Here is a 17,584-nt window from a genome sequence, read left to right on the forward strand (position 1 = left end):
GTAATTTTTCATGTACATCTGTGCTGTATGTTAATAAAAGTGCCTGTGTGACATCTGGGAAACAGCTTTGACTAAGAACTCTCTTTTTGTTCTTACTTTATGGCTTAAAAAAAAATATCGAGATATATATCTTATATCGCCATCCAGCTAAAAATATATCGAGATATGAATTTTGGGTCATATCGCCCAGCCCTAAGTCATAACATTGTGGGCGGGGCTCAAATGAGACAATCTATGTGTGGAATATTGATGGAAAATAATCTATCTTAATTTTTGAGCAATGGGAGGAAGTACTTTTACAGTTAGTTTAACCATGGCTTTTCCACATACCAAAGCCTTACTTTTACTTTAAAATGTGAAATACTGGCTAAAGGTTTTACTGTATGAATCTTAAATGTAAGTTAGAATTAAAATTGGTTCAGTCTTGAACAATATTTACACTCAAATTTGGAAATTAAATTACTTAAACCCAATTGTCTGAGTAACAAATAAAAGATTTGTTGCTTTTGCTCAAATGCACACTGAAACTTTTTTTAGCCCATTTCCAGAATTAATCACTTGACCATCAAATGTGAACTAATGTGTTATATTAGTCTGTCACATTTTCTCTATTTTTACCTGTTTGCATTTTTTTTCATCAAAACTGTCATCATCAGGAAACTGCCATCAGAAAAAAAAAAGATCTTTCCCTGTTTTTGACCAAACGGGGAAGTCAAATGTTAAGACTTTGGAGGGGCTGAAAATAATAAGTATAACAGTGGAACATTCTAATGAGCTATCCTCTCTGATGTGCCGCCACTTGGAACTTTCACAGTATTTCCTCAGAGAAGGAAAAAAAAAGAAAAATCTAACAGTTTCACAAAACTTTATATATTTTTAAAAATCACACAAAGATATATTAAGCATCAGCATAATAAATGGGTCTGTTTTTAGATTACGTGATTTAAGTCCCTTCAATGAAGAAATTCCACATCACAATGGTGATCTCAGAAAAAAACCCAAACTAAACAGATGTTGAATCCCAGTAATGTAAGAGAAAGATTTAAACAAAACAGCATCCCGTCCAGCACAATCCTATAGACAGACACGTGAAATATCACAAATCTACTCTTCACTCATTTTCCTTCAGTTTGTCTTCCTACATCAGCCATATTTACTGTCATCATCATTTACCAGTGGTTATACATCCTTCTTGCAATTTAGTCAGAAGCCCTTAACAATTTGTAACAATGCAGAAAACTAATCCTCACCAATAAAACAGTTCATGTTGTTTTAACTATCACACTAGATGAAGATAGTTTATCATATCATCATTGTTTGGTGGAAACTATCATTCTCCAACATGCTCATACAGGAAAATATCTACTTTCATAGGTATCATTTTGTATTGTTGTATTATTGTAGGGTTTTTTTTACCTTACAATAGAAAGCACATTGAGGCAACTGTTGGTGTAACTGACTTTGCTGACGGAGGAGCTAATCTTTACCATTATGAATTAAGAGTGATGGAAAAGGGATTTGATTCTGGGATGCCCCCAGCCTGAGCAATATATGATTAAGATATTAAAAAGAAAAAAGTTTTGAGCCATGCTAGCAGCTCTCTCAGACTGCACTGAGGCACAACAGTGTTTACGCTTTGAGAACATTGTGACAAAGCTAGCACAAGTTTACCAGGCATAACACTTAACAGCCATAATCATTTTAGTCTAGTGTGTTCGCATGCTAGCATGCTATTGTTAATTAATAAGCCATTATGTATGGTACTTTGGTATCTGAGAACTGGACAAACTAAAGTTTGGACCTAATGAAGTCCCAGACTTGACCATGACTATTTGTGGCAGATAAAAACAACGATAATTTGGTTGTGTTCTAACAGGGGCATTGATATCAGTACAAAATATATTGCTTCTTTACGTAGAAGGTGAAGATATTAGGTCAAGAACACCCAACAGACCACCGTACCATTGGAAGAATGGTCTATCCACGTCCTAAAGTTGCTAGCATGGCTAAAACCATAAACATTGCTCCTGTAGTTAACACAATATTTTTTCATTAATGCCCACCTCTGCAGTATGCCAACCTATACACTGATTGTTGTTTCCTGCCTTGCTTGAAAACCAACACTTTTTTCTCATCAATATCTGACTTACAGAAACCTACATTTATTCTGACCACACGTTGAATCTTCATTTGTCTCAGGAAGTGTGCCTTCTTTCAAAATCCATCTGCCCTGTTGTTGCAGGAATGTCAAAGCCCTTTTTATTACACAGATAAACTGCCTGCCAGCAATGAATACTAGAAGCTTTAAATTGTTTAGAAAAATAGAAAAAGGTCAAGCATTACAAATAAAACAAACAAATCTACAGTCTACAATAAAAGCATTTAAAACTCCCAACTAGCCCACGATCAAATGAAAAAAGAAAAATTTAAGCAAGTAGATTTAGACTTTATAATGTGTTTCTTTAATATTTTTCCTCCTTTTTGCGTTATGTTTTATTTTGTCAAGTTTACTTTTTTGGTCAAGTAAACCTGCACTTCTTCACCACTAAGAGTACTTGAAAACATCTATTGTGTAGCAGGGATTTCTTTTCTTTTTTTCTTTACTTTTTCATTACTTTCTTTACCTTTATACTTTAAACTACACCACGGCAATGACAAAGTTCCAGCCTTGGGTCAAACACTTGTTGCAGCGTTGCTGTCATTTTGCAGCCTTCATCACCTTTCCAAGAATAGTCAGCCAATGTTTTGTTTTTGTTTGTTTTTTTCAAATCACTTTCAGTGTTCTGTCTATTGAGTTATGAATTAGCGATTTGATATATAATTTTCAAATCATTATCATTTCCATCATTACATATCTGCAGCTTTTGTTGAACCAAATCCTTTGGCTGTTCTGTTGAAGTCCTTCCGTTCTTCCTCCTGAGATTTCCGTTTTATCAGCCCCCTTTCAAACACTGCTGCTATTTTTGTGAGTGGCTTCTCCACTGCTTCTTTCAGCTTCCTGGCGTCAAATCGAGGGCTGTACAGTAAAATTGGGAGACGATTGACAAATGAAGGAACCTCTGCCTGATTATCTTTAGCAGACTTTTTCTTGTCTGAATCAGTCTTGTTGGCGTTGATCTGGTGCATAATTCGCTCTTTAGTGGAGAACATCTGAAAGAGGAGTGCATCCCACATCTTCAGTGCTTTAGGACCTTCTTTGTTCGTAGCTACCTCCTGATCATGTTGGTCTGCTGTCAACTTGTTATCAATTTGTTCTATTTTCTTATTGCTGCCACTGGAATTAACCTGAGGTTTAGCCTCTGGCTCTGGAAACTGGGGTTCCTCTGGCTCAACGACCATGTGCTTCTTCAGTCGTGTCCAACCACTAAGCTTACTCTTAAGGCCTTTTGGCTTCTGGGCTGTTTTCTGCTCACTGGATGAAGGAGATTTTTCTGCTGCAACAGGCTTCTTGTCAGCAATTGAAGATGCAGTTGATGTCACTGACTTCGTGGAGGCTTCGACTATCGGGGTTCCTGTTGGTGCAGCTGGTTTGGACTTGAGAACATCCTTGCCTTTGAGTCCAGTTTTTTGCTGAGATAGCGGTGACGTTCCTCTGTTTGGGGATGGAGCTTTTACTGAGATTGAGGCCTGAGGCAGAGAGGCAGGAGTGGCAGAATCAATCACATCGGCTTTAATCATGGGTGGTTTCATGACAGTATCTGTTGCTGGATTTGTGGGGGAAATGCTCTCTACAAGTTGCTCTGTCATAGAATGAACACTAATAGTTGGTGAGCTAACCTGAGCCACATACTGGGGACACTTTGAGGATTCTATTTGTACATCTGAGGACTGTCTTGGAGACCCAAGACCGACCTGCTTAATGGGAGGTTTTGCTTCTGCTCTAGGTCCACTAAGCAGCGAAGAATAGCTGTGATGGGTGAGAATACTAGCGTCAGTGCTTAGTTGGGAGAGTTTTACATCTTGAGCTGAAATTTTATTGTGTTGAATTGGGGAGTTTATTTTTACCTCAGTGGCTGAAGTATCATTAGTTCTAAGGGGTTTTATTTCTGTTTTTGAGGTATTCTCTAAGATAGCAAATGGCTCGGTGGTTCTAGTAGGTGTATTATTTTGAAAAGCTGTAATTGGAGGGTTTATCTGATCGTTCATTATGGTAGTAGAGGGGTTTATTTCTGTCACATGGTTTAACGTCACAGAGCTTTGAGGGGACAGGGGTATGGTAGGAGTACATGATTGTTTAGGTGTATTACACACTCTTCTCTCTGGTAGAGGGGAAGGTTTAGTTGCTGTATTGGGGCTATGCGGGACTTTTAAATTACTGGTGGCTTCATTGAACCATTGAAAATTTGTAGCAGGCTGTTTATTTGAAGCACCATAAGAGATTATAGGAGAATTTACAACACACATGTTAGTTTCTATTGATTTGTTTGTTTCAGTGGCAGAACTAAGTTGTTTCAGTAGAGTCTGAGAGCCCACTGAATTCACAGTCTGAGCATTATTTCCAATAATTTGACTAGATCTTGCCAGTTGTGTAGTTTGCTGCTCCATAGATGCGCAATATGGTGCAGTATGAACAGTACAAAGGGAAGTTGTTGTATCCATAGATATTTCAGAGTTTTTCAGTTTTCTAGGTGGAGTTGCTGAAGATTTATTGCTTATAACTGGCTCGCTGGAAGAGACTTGTTTATTCACATGGTTTCTAGTAGCAATTTGTTGTTCAGGTGTGTCAGATGATTTGCCAAACTGGTTACCATCAACAGAGCCACAAAGAGAAGTATTCATGACTGGCTTTATTGAAGATAGACTCTCAGATCTGTCATTTTTCATCTGAGGGCCTTTTGGTATCATATGCCTCATTGTAGGGCTAGGAGGCAATGTTTGCTTACCAGCTTGTGAAGCATTAAATATTGGATTACCACTCACTGCTGCATCTGCCGTTATTGGCAGGGCAGTTTCCATGTTAAGCCTGTTGGGGACTTTGGTTTCAGCAGGAGGAATAAACTGAGTATTGCTGTTCTGGAAATTGTTTGACTGTGTCTTTTCCCAATGAATTGCCTCCAGATTTCTTAATAATCTTGGTGGAACTGCATCTGTGAAAGAGTTTGCATTTGGTTTGCTGGCTAGTTTGTTTTCATTTAAGGGTATGCTAACCGCCGTGGTCCCTTTTGAAAGACTAGGAGCAGCTTGTTTTGTTTCAAACTCACAATTTTCTTGCATGTTTTCTGTTTTGGAAATTGTAGTGGAAAGACATTCTATTGCCATATTATCAGTTAATAAACCTTCTCTCTCAGTGATGGCCTGTGGATGTACTTTGTCAACTGCTGAGTTTTTGTCTCTGTTAGCATCAGTATTAATATAATTTGTCAGTTTGGGTTCTGTATTTGCTTGGCTTGATATTACTCCATCTTTAGTATTAAGAACGATTTCAGTTGCTTGTTGAGCAATTACTCTGCTAGAGTTTGTGTAAAAACGTATCCCTTGAACAACATTACTTTGATTACTGGATTCTATAGTCTGTGTGTTTATATTTTTGCTAATATTTGTTAGCTTTTGAGGCTCTTTTGCTGGCACATTGAATGAGTCTGATTTTAAAGGGTTTTTGTTTGAAATCTTGGGTGACTGAATTATGGCGGTATGTAGGGCAGGAGGGTTTGGTTCTGTATTTACAGACATATTTGATAACATGGGCAGACAGCTCTTATTTTCAACTGGTTGATTATGTGTATAAACCTGCATTTCTGCTTTGGGTGGTTGTATAAATTTGGGTCTTTGGTCAGCTACAGGTTGTGTGTAGATACTATACTCGGCAGAACATACAGATGCTGTGACAGGCCCATAGGATACCACAGATCTTGGGGCTGTGATAACTGTCTTCTTAGGGTGCATATTTAAAAAAGTGGGCTCACTGATTGATATATCAGGGATGCATTCGGCCATTAAAGGCATAATGTTCCCAATGTTTGTCTTAGTGGACACTTTAGTTTGCTTTTTGACATCTTCCCTTTGTTTGTGTAGTGTGGCTTCGGCAGGTATTTTAATCAACATTTTGTTGGACTGCTGCATTCCTGAGTTGAACTCATCATTAATTATGTCGCTTTCTGAGAATTTGGACTCTGTCTGTGTGGGAGGAGATTGAACTAATGGGTTTTCACAGTCGGACAGGTTTTTCTCGGGCTTGGCATTGATTTGGACATTTGGCAAACTGACTCCACCAGCAGTTTCGTAAGTTTGGACTGGGCCTAGCTCTGTTTTTCCTGACTGGTCTCTTTTATTAGTCTGTGAAACTGGAGGTGTTTTATTGGGCTTGTAACCATTTTCTATAAAATGTACCAGTTTTGCTTCAGGGTGTGTTTCTGCATTTAGATGTATTTTAGTTAAGGCTGAGGAAGAACTTGACAAACCATTGTTATCAGTGAGGCATTTTAGTGCTGCCTCTACAGAAAACTGTGCCACACTTTGTGTGAGTACCTCACCTGCTTTAGGTATTGGTATTGGAGCCTCAGAGTATGAGGCTTTTGGTGTGGATACATCACTTGGGGATTGTTGTATTGTTTTCTGTGCCAAGCCAAGGGGAATCTCAGGTTTTACTGTGTCCACGTTAGATGTTTTAAGTGATTGCATTCCATTACTGTGAGCTTCAGACCAATTTTCCTCAAAGACATCTTTCCTACAAGATATAACCTGTTCAGCTGCATGTTCAGAATTGTTTGATGATGACACAGGTTGTAAACTGTGAACTGAAGAGGGCAGAACCTCATGTCCATTGAGCTGTTTTTCTGGCTTTGAGATATCTGAGCCATCTATGCATACATCTGAGTGTAGTTTATCGGCAAAGCTTTCATTATTCCTCAGGGATACATGGCTGTGATGTGATGTGATAGTCCTAATTCCACCATAGGCAGCATATTCAGCTGGAGTCAGCCCATAATATGTAGATCGTGATTTGGGCTTTGAATTTGCTAATGACATTTGACTCTCCAGCAGTGATGTCAAAGACTTGCGTGCCTCGATGACAGGAGGGCGATAGGTGGTGGACACTGGGCTGGAACACGGTGGTATTTGGACTGATGTCACTGGTGTAGGGTTAGGAGTCTTTGGCACGTAAAGAAATGATGGAATCTTTGGCAAAGACAAAGCTTCATTTCCAGAAAAGTGTCCTGCATTTTGTTTTGGAGTGACAAGTCCTGTTGGTGTTGGTTTGACCATGGGGATGTTAGGTACAGTCATTTTCTCTCTATGGCACAGCTCTGAACTGCCAACACTTAAATTTATAGAACTCCTCTGGGTATGAATGTCTACCTCTTTGTAATTGCTGGCTTGCTTGAAAGCAGACATGTTATTATTATGAGTCTGCCTTTGTTCTTCTGTGGCAGCTGGGGGTTTACTTATAGCACTAGTGTGAATCACTGAATTGTGTCTTGGAGCCTCCTTGGGGAGAGCAGGTACTTGCATATCTTCAGAAGAGCTGAATGCAGGACTTGCGGCAAATAAAAGCGGGTTAGGTTTTGATATTTCAAAAATGGGTGTGGATACTCGATTTGGCATGCAAGAGGGAGTCTTGGGTCTTCCATGCTGTGTCCTAGAAAATGATGTGTTCTCCTCTGTTTTCACCACTGACACAGCTGTTTTCTCCTTGAATGTGGCAGATAATTGTGCACCATGGTAAGCTGAATGTATTGCTGTGAGGTCTTGGATGGAGGAAGGTTTAGAAATTTCATAAAATGTTGCCTTTGATGTATAAATCCTAGTTTGTGTGACTTCAGGCTTTGGCTCTTTCACTGCTTCAACAAGTGATATTTTTGAGGCGGTTACTTCAGGAGACATGTGGCTTGGAACAAAGTGGCTATTACTGGTAGGTCTGGCGGTCCAAGACGATATCTGGCTCTGAGGGTTGTCCTTTGAACCAGTATCGTTCTCCCTCTGGCTCGAAATAAAAGGTTGTGTGTGACTGTTGTAAATTGATCTCAGCACTGGAACAGAAGGTTGTTCTGCAGCTTGAGGAGGTGCCAGGTCTGGGCCATAGTGGGTGGCAGCTGGGGAGAGGGTCAAGCCATGAGTTGATATTTTAGGGCTGGACTGCAACATAGTGACTGGAGGGACTGTTGTGGCTGACCCATGGGAATTTTGTGTCATGTTTACATTGACAGTAGAAGAAAGAAGTGACGTTTTAGGCTTATCGGGTGGCAAGAGGGCTGGTGGACTCAAAGGTGGCATTGTAAAAGGAGTAGCATCGTCAAATAAGAAAGAGGAGCACTCATACAGCGGAGCTACCTGCTCGTCTACTGTCCTGATCTGAGCTGCAAGGGGCTGAGGAGGGAAGCCACCAGTTTGGCCATACGAGATACTCTGAGAATGAGGGAATGCAGATGGAGAGTAACTATAAAGGGAACCAAAGGGAAAACCAAAAACAGATGAATCAGCAATGTAGACTGAATCTGGTGTCTTTGGTGGGCTAGACTGGTCGCTGTGTTCGAGGTCTGTGCTTGCTTCGTTGACAGGCGACAAACAGGAGCGAAAGGGGATTGGCGTCTGTGTGAGGCTGCCTTTTTTCTTGGCTCTCTTCTTCTTGAGTTTCTGAAGTCTTGCGTTGTCTTTTCCCGGCTTTGGCAATAAGGGCGGAGGATATGGCTGGGAAAGGTCAGACTCCAGCCCGTTGCTGTAGTTGATTTCCATCAGCATTTCACACTACAAAACAGGTGACATACGTCAGTGAGAGATGATGGATTAGTCTAAATAATGCAAAAGAAGAGTTCTGACTAAGACTAGTTTGCTTAGTCAATATTTGTAATTAGACAAAGACAACATTTCCTCAAAAAAGAAATTAACTCTATAAAAACATCAAACAAATACTTTTGTGATGATGTTAGACATCACCATTGCTAAACACACTGATGATGAAAAAGGTTTTGGAATTCCCTTTTAAGGCTTAAGAAATAGACTATTAAGTCTTCAGAGCAGCTTTTTTTGTTTTTTTTTATGAGATGTTGCAATGCATGATAATCTCAGTCGCTGCACAGCTGCAAATGTTGTTTTTGTTCCACAACAAAGTTGACACAAAATGTACACATGAAGTGCCAGAAATATTATGAGCAACCTATCTTCATTAATTAGAGATAATAGGTGTTTGATAAAGGTAATTCATTCTACAAGTGTAAATGCTAATAATATGTTTGTTTGTTTTTTCCTTCACAGTTGGCCACTTCTATGAAGATTTGTAAAACGCATGTTGGATTTTGAAAGTACAATGCCACTATCACTTGACAATTCTCTGTATTTCTGCCTTTAGGTTGGGGAAAGTACTTAAATTTTCTGTTTCTTGTGGCACTTTGTTGTAATATTGCAAAATGTAGTGAAGCAAAAAGTAGGTCCTATCTCTGTTTATACTATATTTTTCTGTGAATGATATCTGATGGAACTTAATACATCTTTGACTACAGATAAATAAATTCAGTTACACTGAGTGCTGATGATTGATTATGGTATTTTATCTGTTTATAATTTTCTTCTTTTGCATTCATTGATTTTGCTGCTTAGGTGCACTTAAAATCTTTTGCTGTGTGCCCAGAATTCATCTGCATGCTAGATTTACTGATTTAACCTCTGCAGATGGGCTCCAGGCCAAGTTTTCAGCTAGGTTTGGGAAACTATGAGCTCATATGACAGCAGGCTCATTAGCAGGTTTCATAACTTTTAATTGGGTCCTGAAGATGCTGCACAGTTACAAGAAGTGTCACTATTTGAAATAGAAAGGCATGTAAAGTCCTTCCTTAAGGCAAGACTGCTTTGAAAGGATGACAAACTGCTACTAAAAATAGTGTCTCAAGAAGACTGCAGGATTTAAAAATGGCCTCTGTACCAAATAAAAGTAAACCCAAGGAAGCTCACTGACACATACAGGAGGGTGACCAGATTCATGTTGAGGAGAGGGGTGGTAGCTTTGAGTCCATGACCAAAGTTTTAAAAAGTGAGAGGGAGTAAACTCGGCTGAAAATGATCAACCACTGATGGCACAAATGGTAAAGTGTCCTCACCTACATAACAACTTTTTAGCATTTGTGCTTGTATAGAGTGTTTTACAATGTGTTTGTTCATACAGTCATTCACACAACAATGGCAACAGGAGCCATCAGGGGCAACTTTAGGTTCAGCATAGGAAACTTTGGCACAAAGAGAACAACTGAGGATAGATCTACAAATACAGCATTTCACGGATTATCTACTATACTGTCTAAGCCACACCTTACCAAACAGAATTAGAGGTCAAAGCCTAAAACCATGATTATCAGACATACCTATAAAAGAAGCAAATTTAAGACGCAAATGAAAGAGAATTACTCTACAAAGTTGAACTCCGGCTTGAAACCGGCTTAGTTTCAGTTGGATATAATGTTGTTTTGTTGTGGACTCAAGCAGTCTGTGCTGCTGAGTATGAGCTGAATCGTTCCCTTTCCTCCTGAACTCTGGAGTATCTTTGGGTGGCTGCAGAAAATGTCTGCACTCTAATTTTAGTCTTAGGGAAATAAGAGCAAACATCCTGACACCGAGCACCTGCTGCCTGCTGTCCTGCACTCACTGAAACAGCCTCAGTCTGCTGGAAATTAATCCCAGGGCCAAATCCTCTGAGTTGCTCCCAGTGTGAGCTTAGCCTCATGTTTCGAAGTGATGATTTTTCTTAAATTTTTATTGTCCTGCTTGCACCAGTTTGGTCCGAAGAAAGCATCAGACGTTTAGCCCTTACATGAGCTTGATTTCCTTTAAATACATTAATTGTAGCAAATCTTCTGTGAAATCTTCTGCCCCACCTTCAAATTTTAACACCCTTGGATATTTGGAAGGTCTTCTGCAAATGTTTATCATGAACCCCTGTTGTCAAAGTGACTCCTGCTGTCACAGTGACAAGAAGGCCAGCTGACACTCAAGAAGACCCCCTTTTAAGGCTCTGGGGTTGGACGTGGGAGGTCTCCAGAGCAGCAACTCAAAAGAGGAAAGTATAAGATTAGCTGCTTGCATTCAAACTGTGTCATGACCTCAATCTTTAAAGAGCTCAATTAGGCAAAATGGAGGCCGAGCATGACAATTGTTATCAGAGTGCTGCACATATTCGAAACACTTACCTGAAGTGTTAAGTGTTAGGTAGATGTTATTTGTGTTTTATTGGTCAAACTGCAAAGCAAACAACATTTTTGTGTAAGAAAATAATTGAAGAATTAATTTAGACAAGAATAAATCTGTTGTTGCACAGTTTTGATTGAAAACTGGTTCGTGCTTTGATTTTTGCTGTCATAGCACAAAACTGCTGAAAAGTTCATTTTAAACTTTGCATTGCAAGCTTTCCTTCTCACGGATATTATGTCTGATATGCATCATGCGTTTAAGATTTCACATCGTGCACTTGTTGCTATCAAATCCCAGGAATATGTTAAAGAACCACCAGCTTGTCAATCAAACAGACACTGAGTTTGACTGGTTTACCTTCAGTGAGTGGCTGTCAGGACCAACTGCTCTCTGCTTGTTAATCCCAGCTCAGGGTGCCACAGGGCCGTCCCGTCCTGAAGTGAATTTGAGCCTTGGGGAGCAAGCTACAGTGGCCGTGGCTACTCCAAAAATAAAAATGTTTCCTGCAGTGTGTGTTGCAATGGCAGATGGGGGGGTTTCCATGCCACCTGAGATGGCGGAGGTGCCGCCCCTACAGGCAGCTGAAGGCCACCTCTACCTGAAGAAAGGTGGTAACTTTTATTTACAGCAACTTAGTCATCCGGGTGGACATCAGCTGGACTGGGGTCACTGGTTTGTAACCCACATTTAATTGTTGTTTACATCACAGCCATGCAATACAGAAAAAACATGCATGGTTACCTGGCTAATTAGTTGTCCACTATAATGATATGGTTAGCGACTCAATCATAAAGTTGTGATTAATAAATTAGTATGACAATCTTTTTTGCCTCTGAAAGTATAGATATAGAATTTACCACCAGAGGCAGTATTGTGCCGCACAGTGTAGCAACTATGAGATAGTATTGTCAATATACTTATTTATGTGAAACTGTGCTGGGATGCTGGTTGTTGAATACTGAGCTCTGATACCTGAAATTAATAACTAACTATCACTCAGTTTTAAAAGATGGGGTGGGGATATTCGGCAATTCACTGCATTGCAAATATTACAAGACCCAAGCAGCCACAGGAAACAAATTCGTTCTTTATAATGTGATTTATTTACAAAGTGAAAAAAAAAGAGGAACAACAAAACGGGAGTGTCAACACTTCAGGGTGAGCCAAGGCCAAAATAATAAACAAAAACAAATCTACACAAATCTTGCACCCCTGACCTTACCAAAACAAAGTCAAAAATAAAGACAGAGTCTAACCTCCTTAACTAATTCAAAACAGGAGAAAATGGGTGATCAAAAGAAACGGCAGCTCACCCCTACCCACTCCACTTCCACGCTATTGTAATAACATGGTTCTGATCACTCCAGTCTAATTTCAGTTGTTGGGCGAAATTTTATTTGTGGTTTTTCTAAATTTAATCTTGAACGCATTTTTGCAGTTTTGTCTTTCTAGTCTGACCTAACTGACTCTTTTACTGCTACATCAATAACTGCGCTGTGCCCTGGAGCGGCTTAATTTTTTTTTGAAATCGCAATGGCACACTACCCAGACGACTCTGACTCAGACATGGAACTTACCTCGTTACCTATGTGCCAGATAGTTGAAAATGTGACTCCTAGCCTTAGCCAACAAGTGGTGGAGTTAAGAACTGAGGTGAATAAGCTTAGTGATTGTTCACGTGACTCACTGAACATACAGCAGAGTTTACTAAAGCAGTGGGACCAACTCACAACGGGGAATTCTCCCCCTCCTGCTGTCCCACAGTCTCCTGTTTTCCCAATGGCCACATCGATACCTCATGTTCCTGCGAGGGACAAAACTGAACCCACCAACAGTACCAATCCGTTCCTGGCCAGCAACCCATTTCAACCTACAAATCCTTTCCTCCCATCTCACTCACTTGAGCTCAGCAGCACTTCCAGAGTAATTGCGGCAGCTTTACATCACGTCAAACTGGAGCCTCCTGTGTATGCTGGGGACGGCAAAGTGCAACCTGAGGACTGGTTTAATGCAGTTGGCACATACAAAGCCTCATTGAACCTAACCGATGGGCAATTGCTAAACGAACTGCCACACTTTCTTGCAAAAGAGCCCGGGAAATGGTTCAAGGCATTGAGCTCCCACATCACATCATGGGCTCAATTCTGTCAACTGTTTAAGACAGTTTTTCTGCCCTCCGACAACCAAGAACGCATCCTGAGAGGAATTTTGGATCATGTTCAGGCTCAGGACGAACCGCTCCCAACCTTTGTTGCCCACATGTTGAGTGAGTTTGACAAACTGAAGAGTCCTCCACCTGAAAAAGACAGAATCGACCTAATTAGTAAACATGCTCTTGAAAAATACAGAGTTGCCCTGTATGGTGCTAATGTCACTTCTGTAATGGACCTGCTGCTACGTGTTCATGAGCTTCACTCAGTGACCACAAAGACCACAGCCTGCTTTATGTGGCAAAGACAACTATAAGCCTGAACCTTACTGCTTCAAATGCTCTCAGCCAGGGTTCACTACACGCACCTGCCCAAACTGTAACACCCAACCTCATTTGCCACAACGAGCCTCAAACACCGCTAGGCATGGCCCAGTCCAGCCATTGCTGGTACCTGGCCCATCTGACCCTGGCCATGAAAAGGTGGAATTAAGCAGCACCACATTCCAGCCACAATACAGGCAGTCAGGAAACTACAGGAGGGGAGGACATTTCACAGAGGCCAACCTTCCCCCAGTTACTAACGGAGCCTTACACGCCCGATTCACTACAGGGTGGACACAGTCTTGGATACTTGGAAGACAATTTTTCACAAGTCCACTGGAATACCCCACTAAGAACGAAAGTGAACTTCAATGCTTCATCTGTGGATGCTACCCTCGACACGGGTGCTTCCCTCTCGGCTGTACGAACAGATCTCATTCAAGTAAATGACTCTTACCCTAGAAAAACAAGTGAGTGGAATTGTCCTGCAGTTAACCTCGCCAATAATGCGCCCTGTATCCCTGACGGTGCTATTTGGCTCAATATTGGATTCATGAACAAAAACCTTTACCAGCGTTTTGCAATAATACCAGATTTGTCCTCTCCTTTCATTCTGGGAATGGATTTTATGGCAAGAGCTTCTGTTTCTATTCACATTCCCACTAGAACAGTCTACATTGAGGACATCCCCTGCCCACTCGCAGACAATGAAGAGGACCTTCAAAATGATTACTCACATTCACCTGGAACACTGATGTCTTTGGACTTGATTCGCTCAGACTTAACAGCCAAACTGTCTGAAGCAAGTCTCTCAGAGAACAACAAGGATGCTTTACTCAATCTGCTCAGCAAGTTTAGCTCCTTGTTTGATGGTCAACTTGGTCGAACGGCTCTCACTGAGCACGCCATAGAGACTGGCAATGCAACACCTGTCAATCTCCCACCCTACCACACATCACCTGCTAAGAAACGTGTGATTGACAAACAAGTGCAACAAATGTTGAAGGACAACATCATTGAACCTTCCACATGCCCTTGGGCAGCTCCTGTAGTCATTGTAAATAGAGCTGCCGCGGAACCAAGGTTTTGTGTGGACTTTCGAGGGCTCAACCAAGTTACCTGAAAAGACTCTTATCCCCTGCCTCGTGTAGATGAGTCTTTGGACTTTCTGGCACGGGGAAAGTTTGTCTCGACATTGGACTTAGCGCAAGGCTATTGGCAGGTTGCGGTAGCAGAGGACTCGAAGCCTAAAACTGCCTTCATCTCTCACTGGGGTCTCTTTCAGTTTCGGGTGCTGCCTTTTGTGCTCTGCAACGCACCTGCAACTTTTCAGAGACTCATGAACTCTGTGCTTGCTGGCCTCATTTACAAAACATGCGCAGTCTACCTGGATGACATTGTTATCGCCTCACCTACCTTTGAACAGCACTTGGTGGATCTTGAGGAGGTGCTGGGCAGACTCTAGGCTGCTGGCTTGTCATTAAAGCTCAAAAAGTGCCAATTCTGCCTCGATGAATTCACCTTTCTCGGGTACCGCATCACATCATCAGGTGTTAAGCTCGATCCAGACAAAGTAAAGGCGGTTAAGGAGTTTGTAACCCCAACCTCGGTGAAACACGTCGGTCAGTTCCTTGGCTTGACTGGCTATTATCGGCGCTTCATTCAGAATTATGCCTGCCATGCTGAACCTCTTCACGCCATCACCAGAAAGGACAATGCTTTCCACTGGGATGACAGCTGTCGAAGGGCCATGGACACTTTGAAGGACCATGTCACATCAGCCCCGATCCTGTCATTTCCAGACTTCAACCCCCCCTTTTCCATTCACGCTGATGCATGTGACATGGGTCTTGGGGCAGTGTTGATGCAAAAGAATGACAAGGGTCGTGAGTATGTTGTGGCTTTTGCTAGTCGCTCCCTTCACAAAGCTGAACTACCCTACTGCACTTCAGAGAAGGAGTGCCTTGCTGTGATATGGGCCCTGGAACATTTCCGCCCATATGTTGAAGGTGTTCATGTTACTATCTTCACTGACCACAACAGTCTCAGGTGGCTCATGTCTCGTCAAAACCCAACGGGGCGACTCGCCCGCTGGTCATTTCGCTTGCAGGACTTTGATTTCACAATAGTGCACAAACCGGGTGCACAAAACAAAGTTTCCGACGCACTGTCACGCAACCCTTTGCCTCTGACCTGTGACAGGCCGACTGATCTTTTACCAGATCATGCTGTTATGGGCAGCCTGGACATTCGTACTCTGCCCCCCGTCATTCTGGCTGACCGTTCACAATTGAGACAGCTGCAGTTAGACGATCATGTCACAGGTCCACTCCTCAGAGACATTGAAGCAGACTCTCTGAACAGCTCGGACAGTGCCACCTTGTTACAGTATGTTGTGTATGACTCTCTTTTGTATTACAGAGAACCCAAGTCCACATGTGCTTTGCACCCTTTGAAAGAGCTGAAACTATTTGCCCCTACTTCCATGAGAGGCACCTTGCTGGACTATTACCGCGACCACTCCACAGCAGGTCACTTGGGTGTGACATTGGCTAGACTGCGTTTTAGGTTTTTCTGGCCCAAAATGGCAGCTGATGTGAAACGCTATGTGATTTCATGCTCAGTGTGCCAACTCACCAAGCCAAGTCAGAAAAAAGCAGCTGGTCTTATGGTTCCCATTGTCCCCCAGAAACCCTGGGAGTATGTGGGTGTGGATTTTGTTGGGCCACTTCCCCGCACCCCCACTGGTAATGCTTATTTGATCGTGTTTGTTGACTAAATGGGTTGAAGCCAGCACTGTCAAAGAAGCTACATCTCAGGTAGCAGCTGGTAAATTCGTCACTGACATTTTTGCTAGACATGGTACACCCACTTACGTGATTTCTGACAGAGGGTCTCCTTTTGTGAGTGAGCTTTTTGAACATGTTGTTTCTGCCTTAGGCTCGGTGCACAGACTCACTACGGCATATCACCCTCAGACAAATGCTACTGAACACGTCAACCGGACTCTGAAAACTGCAATCCGCGCTTATGTAGGTGATAAGCACACATCATGGGACAAGTTTCTCCCTCAGATTTGCTTTGCTCTGCGTACCGCCCCCCATGACAGGACAGGTATGACTCCTGCCATGATGCTTTATGGTCGTGAGTTAGACACCCCGCTTGACCTTATCACTCAGCCTTCTACAGCAGGTGTTGATGAACTGGGTGTGCCTTACCCTGAGACTCTGAGAGCCTCCCTGCAGGAAGCTCATGACCACGCCAAAGCAGCTCTGGACTATAGCCATGACAGACAAAAACATTACTATGACTTGAGACATCGACATGCCACGTTTCGTGTTGGTGACCTTTTGAGAGTTAAGACGCACCCCAGGTCAGACGCTCAGTCTAACTTTACTGCTAAAGTTGCACCACTGTTTCAGGGACCATTGTGTGTATCTCAGAGACTCAGTGATGTTAATTACAAGCTCACTTGGGTGGACTCCGGTGTGGATGCAGGTGTTTATCATGTTGTGAACATGCAACCGTTCCATACCTGGGACTCTCTCACTTCCAAAGAACATTTTGTTTCATCACCTGCTGGGAGAGAGACCGCAGGGGATCTGAACTCTGACTCTCAGACCCACCCTGGCCGCCCTGCAGACACTGACATTGACTCTGAGCCATTCCCCTTTGATTTACCGGACATTGACTCTTCTTCTGGTGTGGGAGCTGTTTCAGACAGTCTTTCACCCAGATCTGTCCAGCACCCAGCTGCTGGTGGACATTATAATCTCACGGCCAGACGTTGCCCCAGAGTTACGTCTGGCTGGAGCAACAAAAGATGGACTAATGATTTTCACACAACCAGGCTTGATCTGAAGTGAAATGTTTTGGTTAAACCTGTTTGATGCTGTCTTGTTGCATTGCTATTTTGAGTCATGATATGTAGATGTTTCTGTTTGCTCTACTTAATCCAGTTTTATGGCTCTTTAGTGTGTTAAGATTCATTCTTGGCAT

At 42.0% G+C, this 17,584-nt stretch overlaps 1 protein-coding gene and 1 pseudogene across 4 annotated transcripts; one reads left to right on the plus strand and one right to left on the minus strand.

Annotated features, from left to right (window-relative positions):
- Nucleotides 1-2,604: 2,604 nt before the first annotated feature.
- LOC146679102 (uncharacterized) lies at nucleotides 2,605-11,586 on the minus strand. 4 transcript variants are annotated; one of them, XM_085407971.1, is made up of 3 exons: nucleotides 11,470-11,586; nucleotides 11,112-11,160; nucleotides 2,605-8,682 (listed from the first exon to the last, which is right to left on the minus strand). In XM_085407971.1, exon 3 carries the CDS (start codon nucleotides 8,674-8,676, stop codon nucleotides 2,848-2,850), a length of 5,829 nt encoding a protein of 1,942 aa, XP_085264097.1. In that variant the 5' UTR covers nucleotides 8,677-8,682; nucleotides 11,112-11,160; nucleotides 11,470-11,586; the 3' UTR covers nucleotides 2,605-2,847. The 4 variants fall into 4 exon arrangements, with proteins under 4 accessions (XP_085264097.1, XP_085264090.1, XP_085264110.1 ...); XM_085407978.1 differs by lacking the exon at nucleotides 11,112-11,160 and having other exon boundaries at nucleotides 3,313-3,627; nucleotides 6,471-8,682; XM_085407964.1 differs by lacking the exon at nucleotides 11,112-11,160.
- A 1,059-nt stretch (nucleotides 11,587-12,645) lies between these two features.
- On the plus strand, nucleotides 12,646-14,041 carry LOC146679103 (uncharacterized; annotated as a pseudogene).
- The last annotated feature ends 3,543 nt before the right edge of the window (nucleotides 14,042-17,584 follow it).

The sequence above is a fragment of the Rhamphochromis longiceps genome, linkage group LG1 (genome assembly GCF_057381845.1).
Source record: "Rhamphochromis longiceps isolate RC_006_pf linkage group LG1, R_longiceps_female_GT1.1, whole genome shotgun sequence".
Taxonomy (NCBI): domain Eukaryota; kingdom Metazoa; phylum Chordata; class Actinopteri; order Cichliformes; family Cichlidae; genus Rhamphochromis; species Rhamphochromis longiceps.

Coding starts and splice junctions, on each gene's coding strand:
- LOC146679102 (XM_085407964.1), bottom strand. CDS start 8,676: ATGCTGATGGAAATCAACTACAGCAACGGGCTGGAGTCTGACCTTTCC.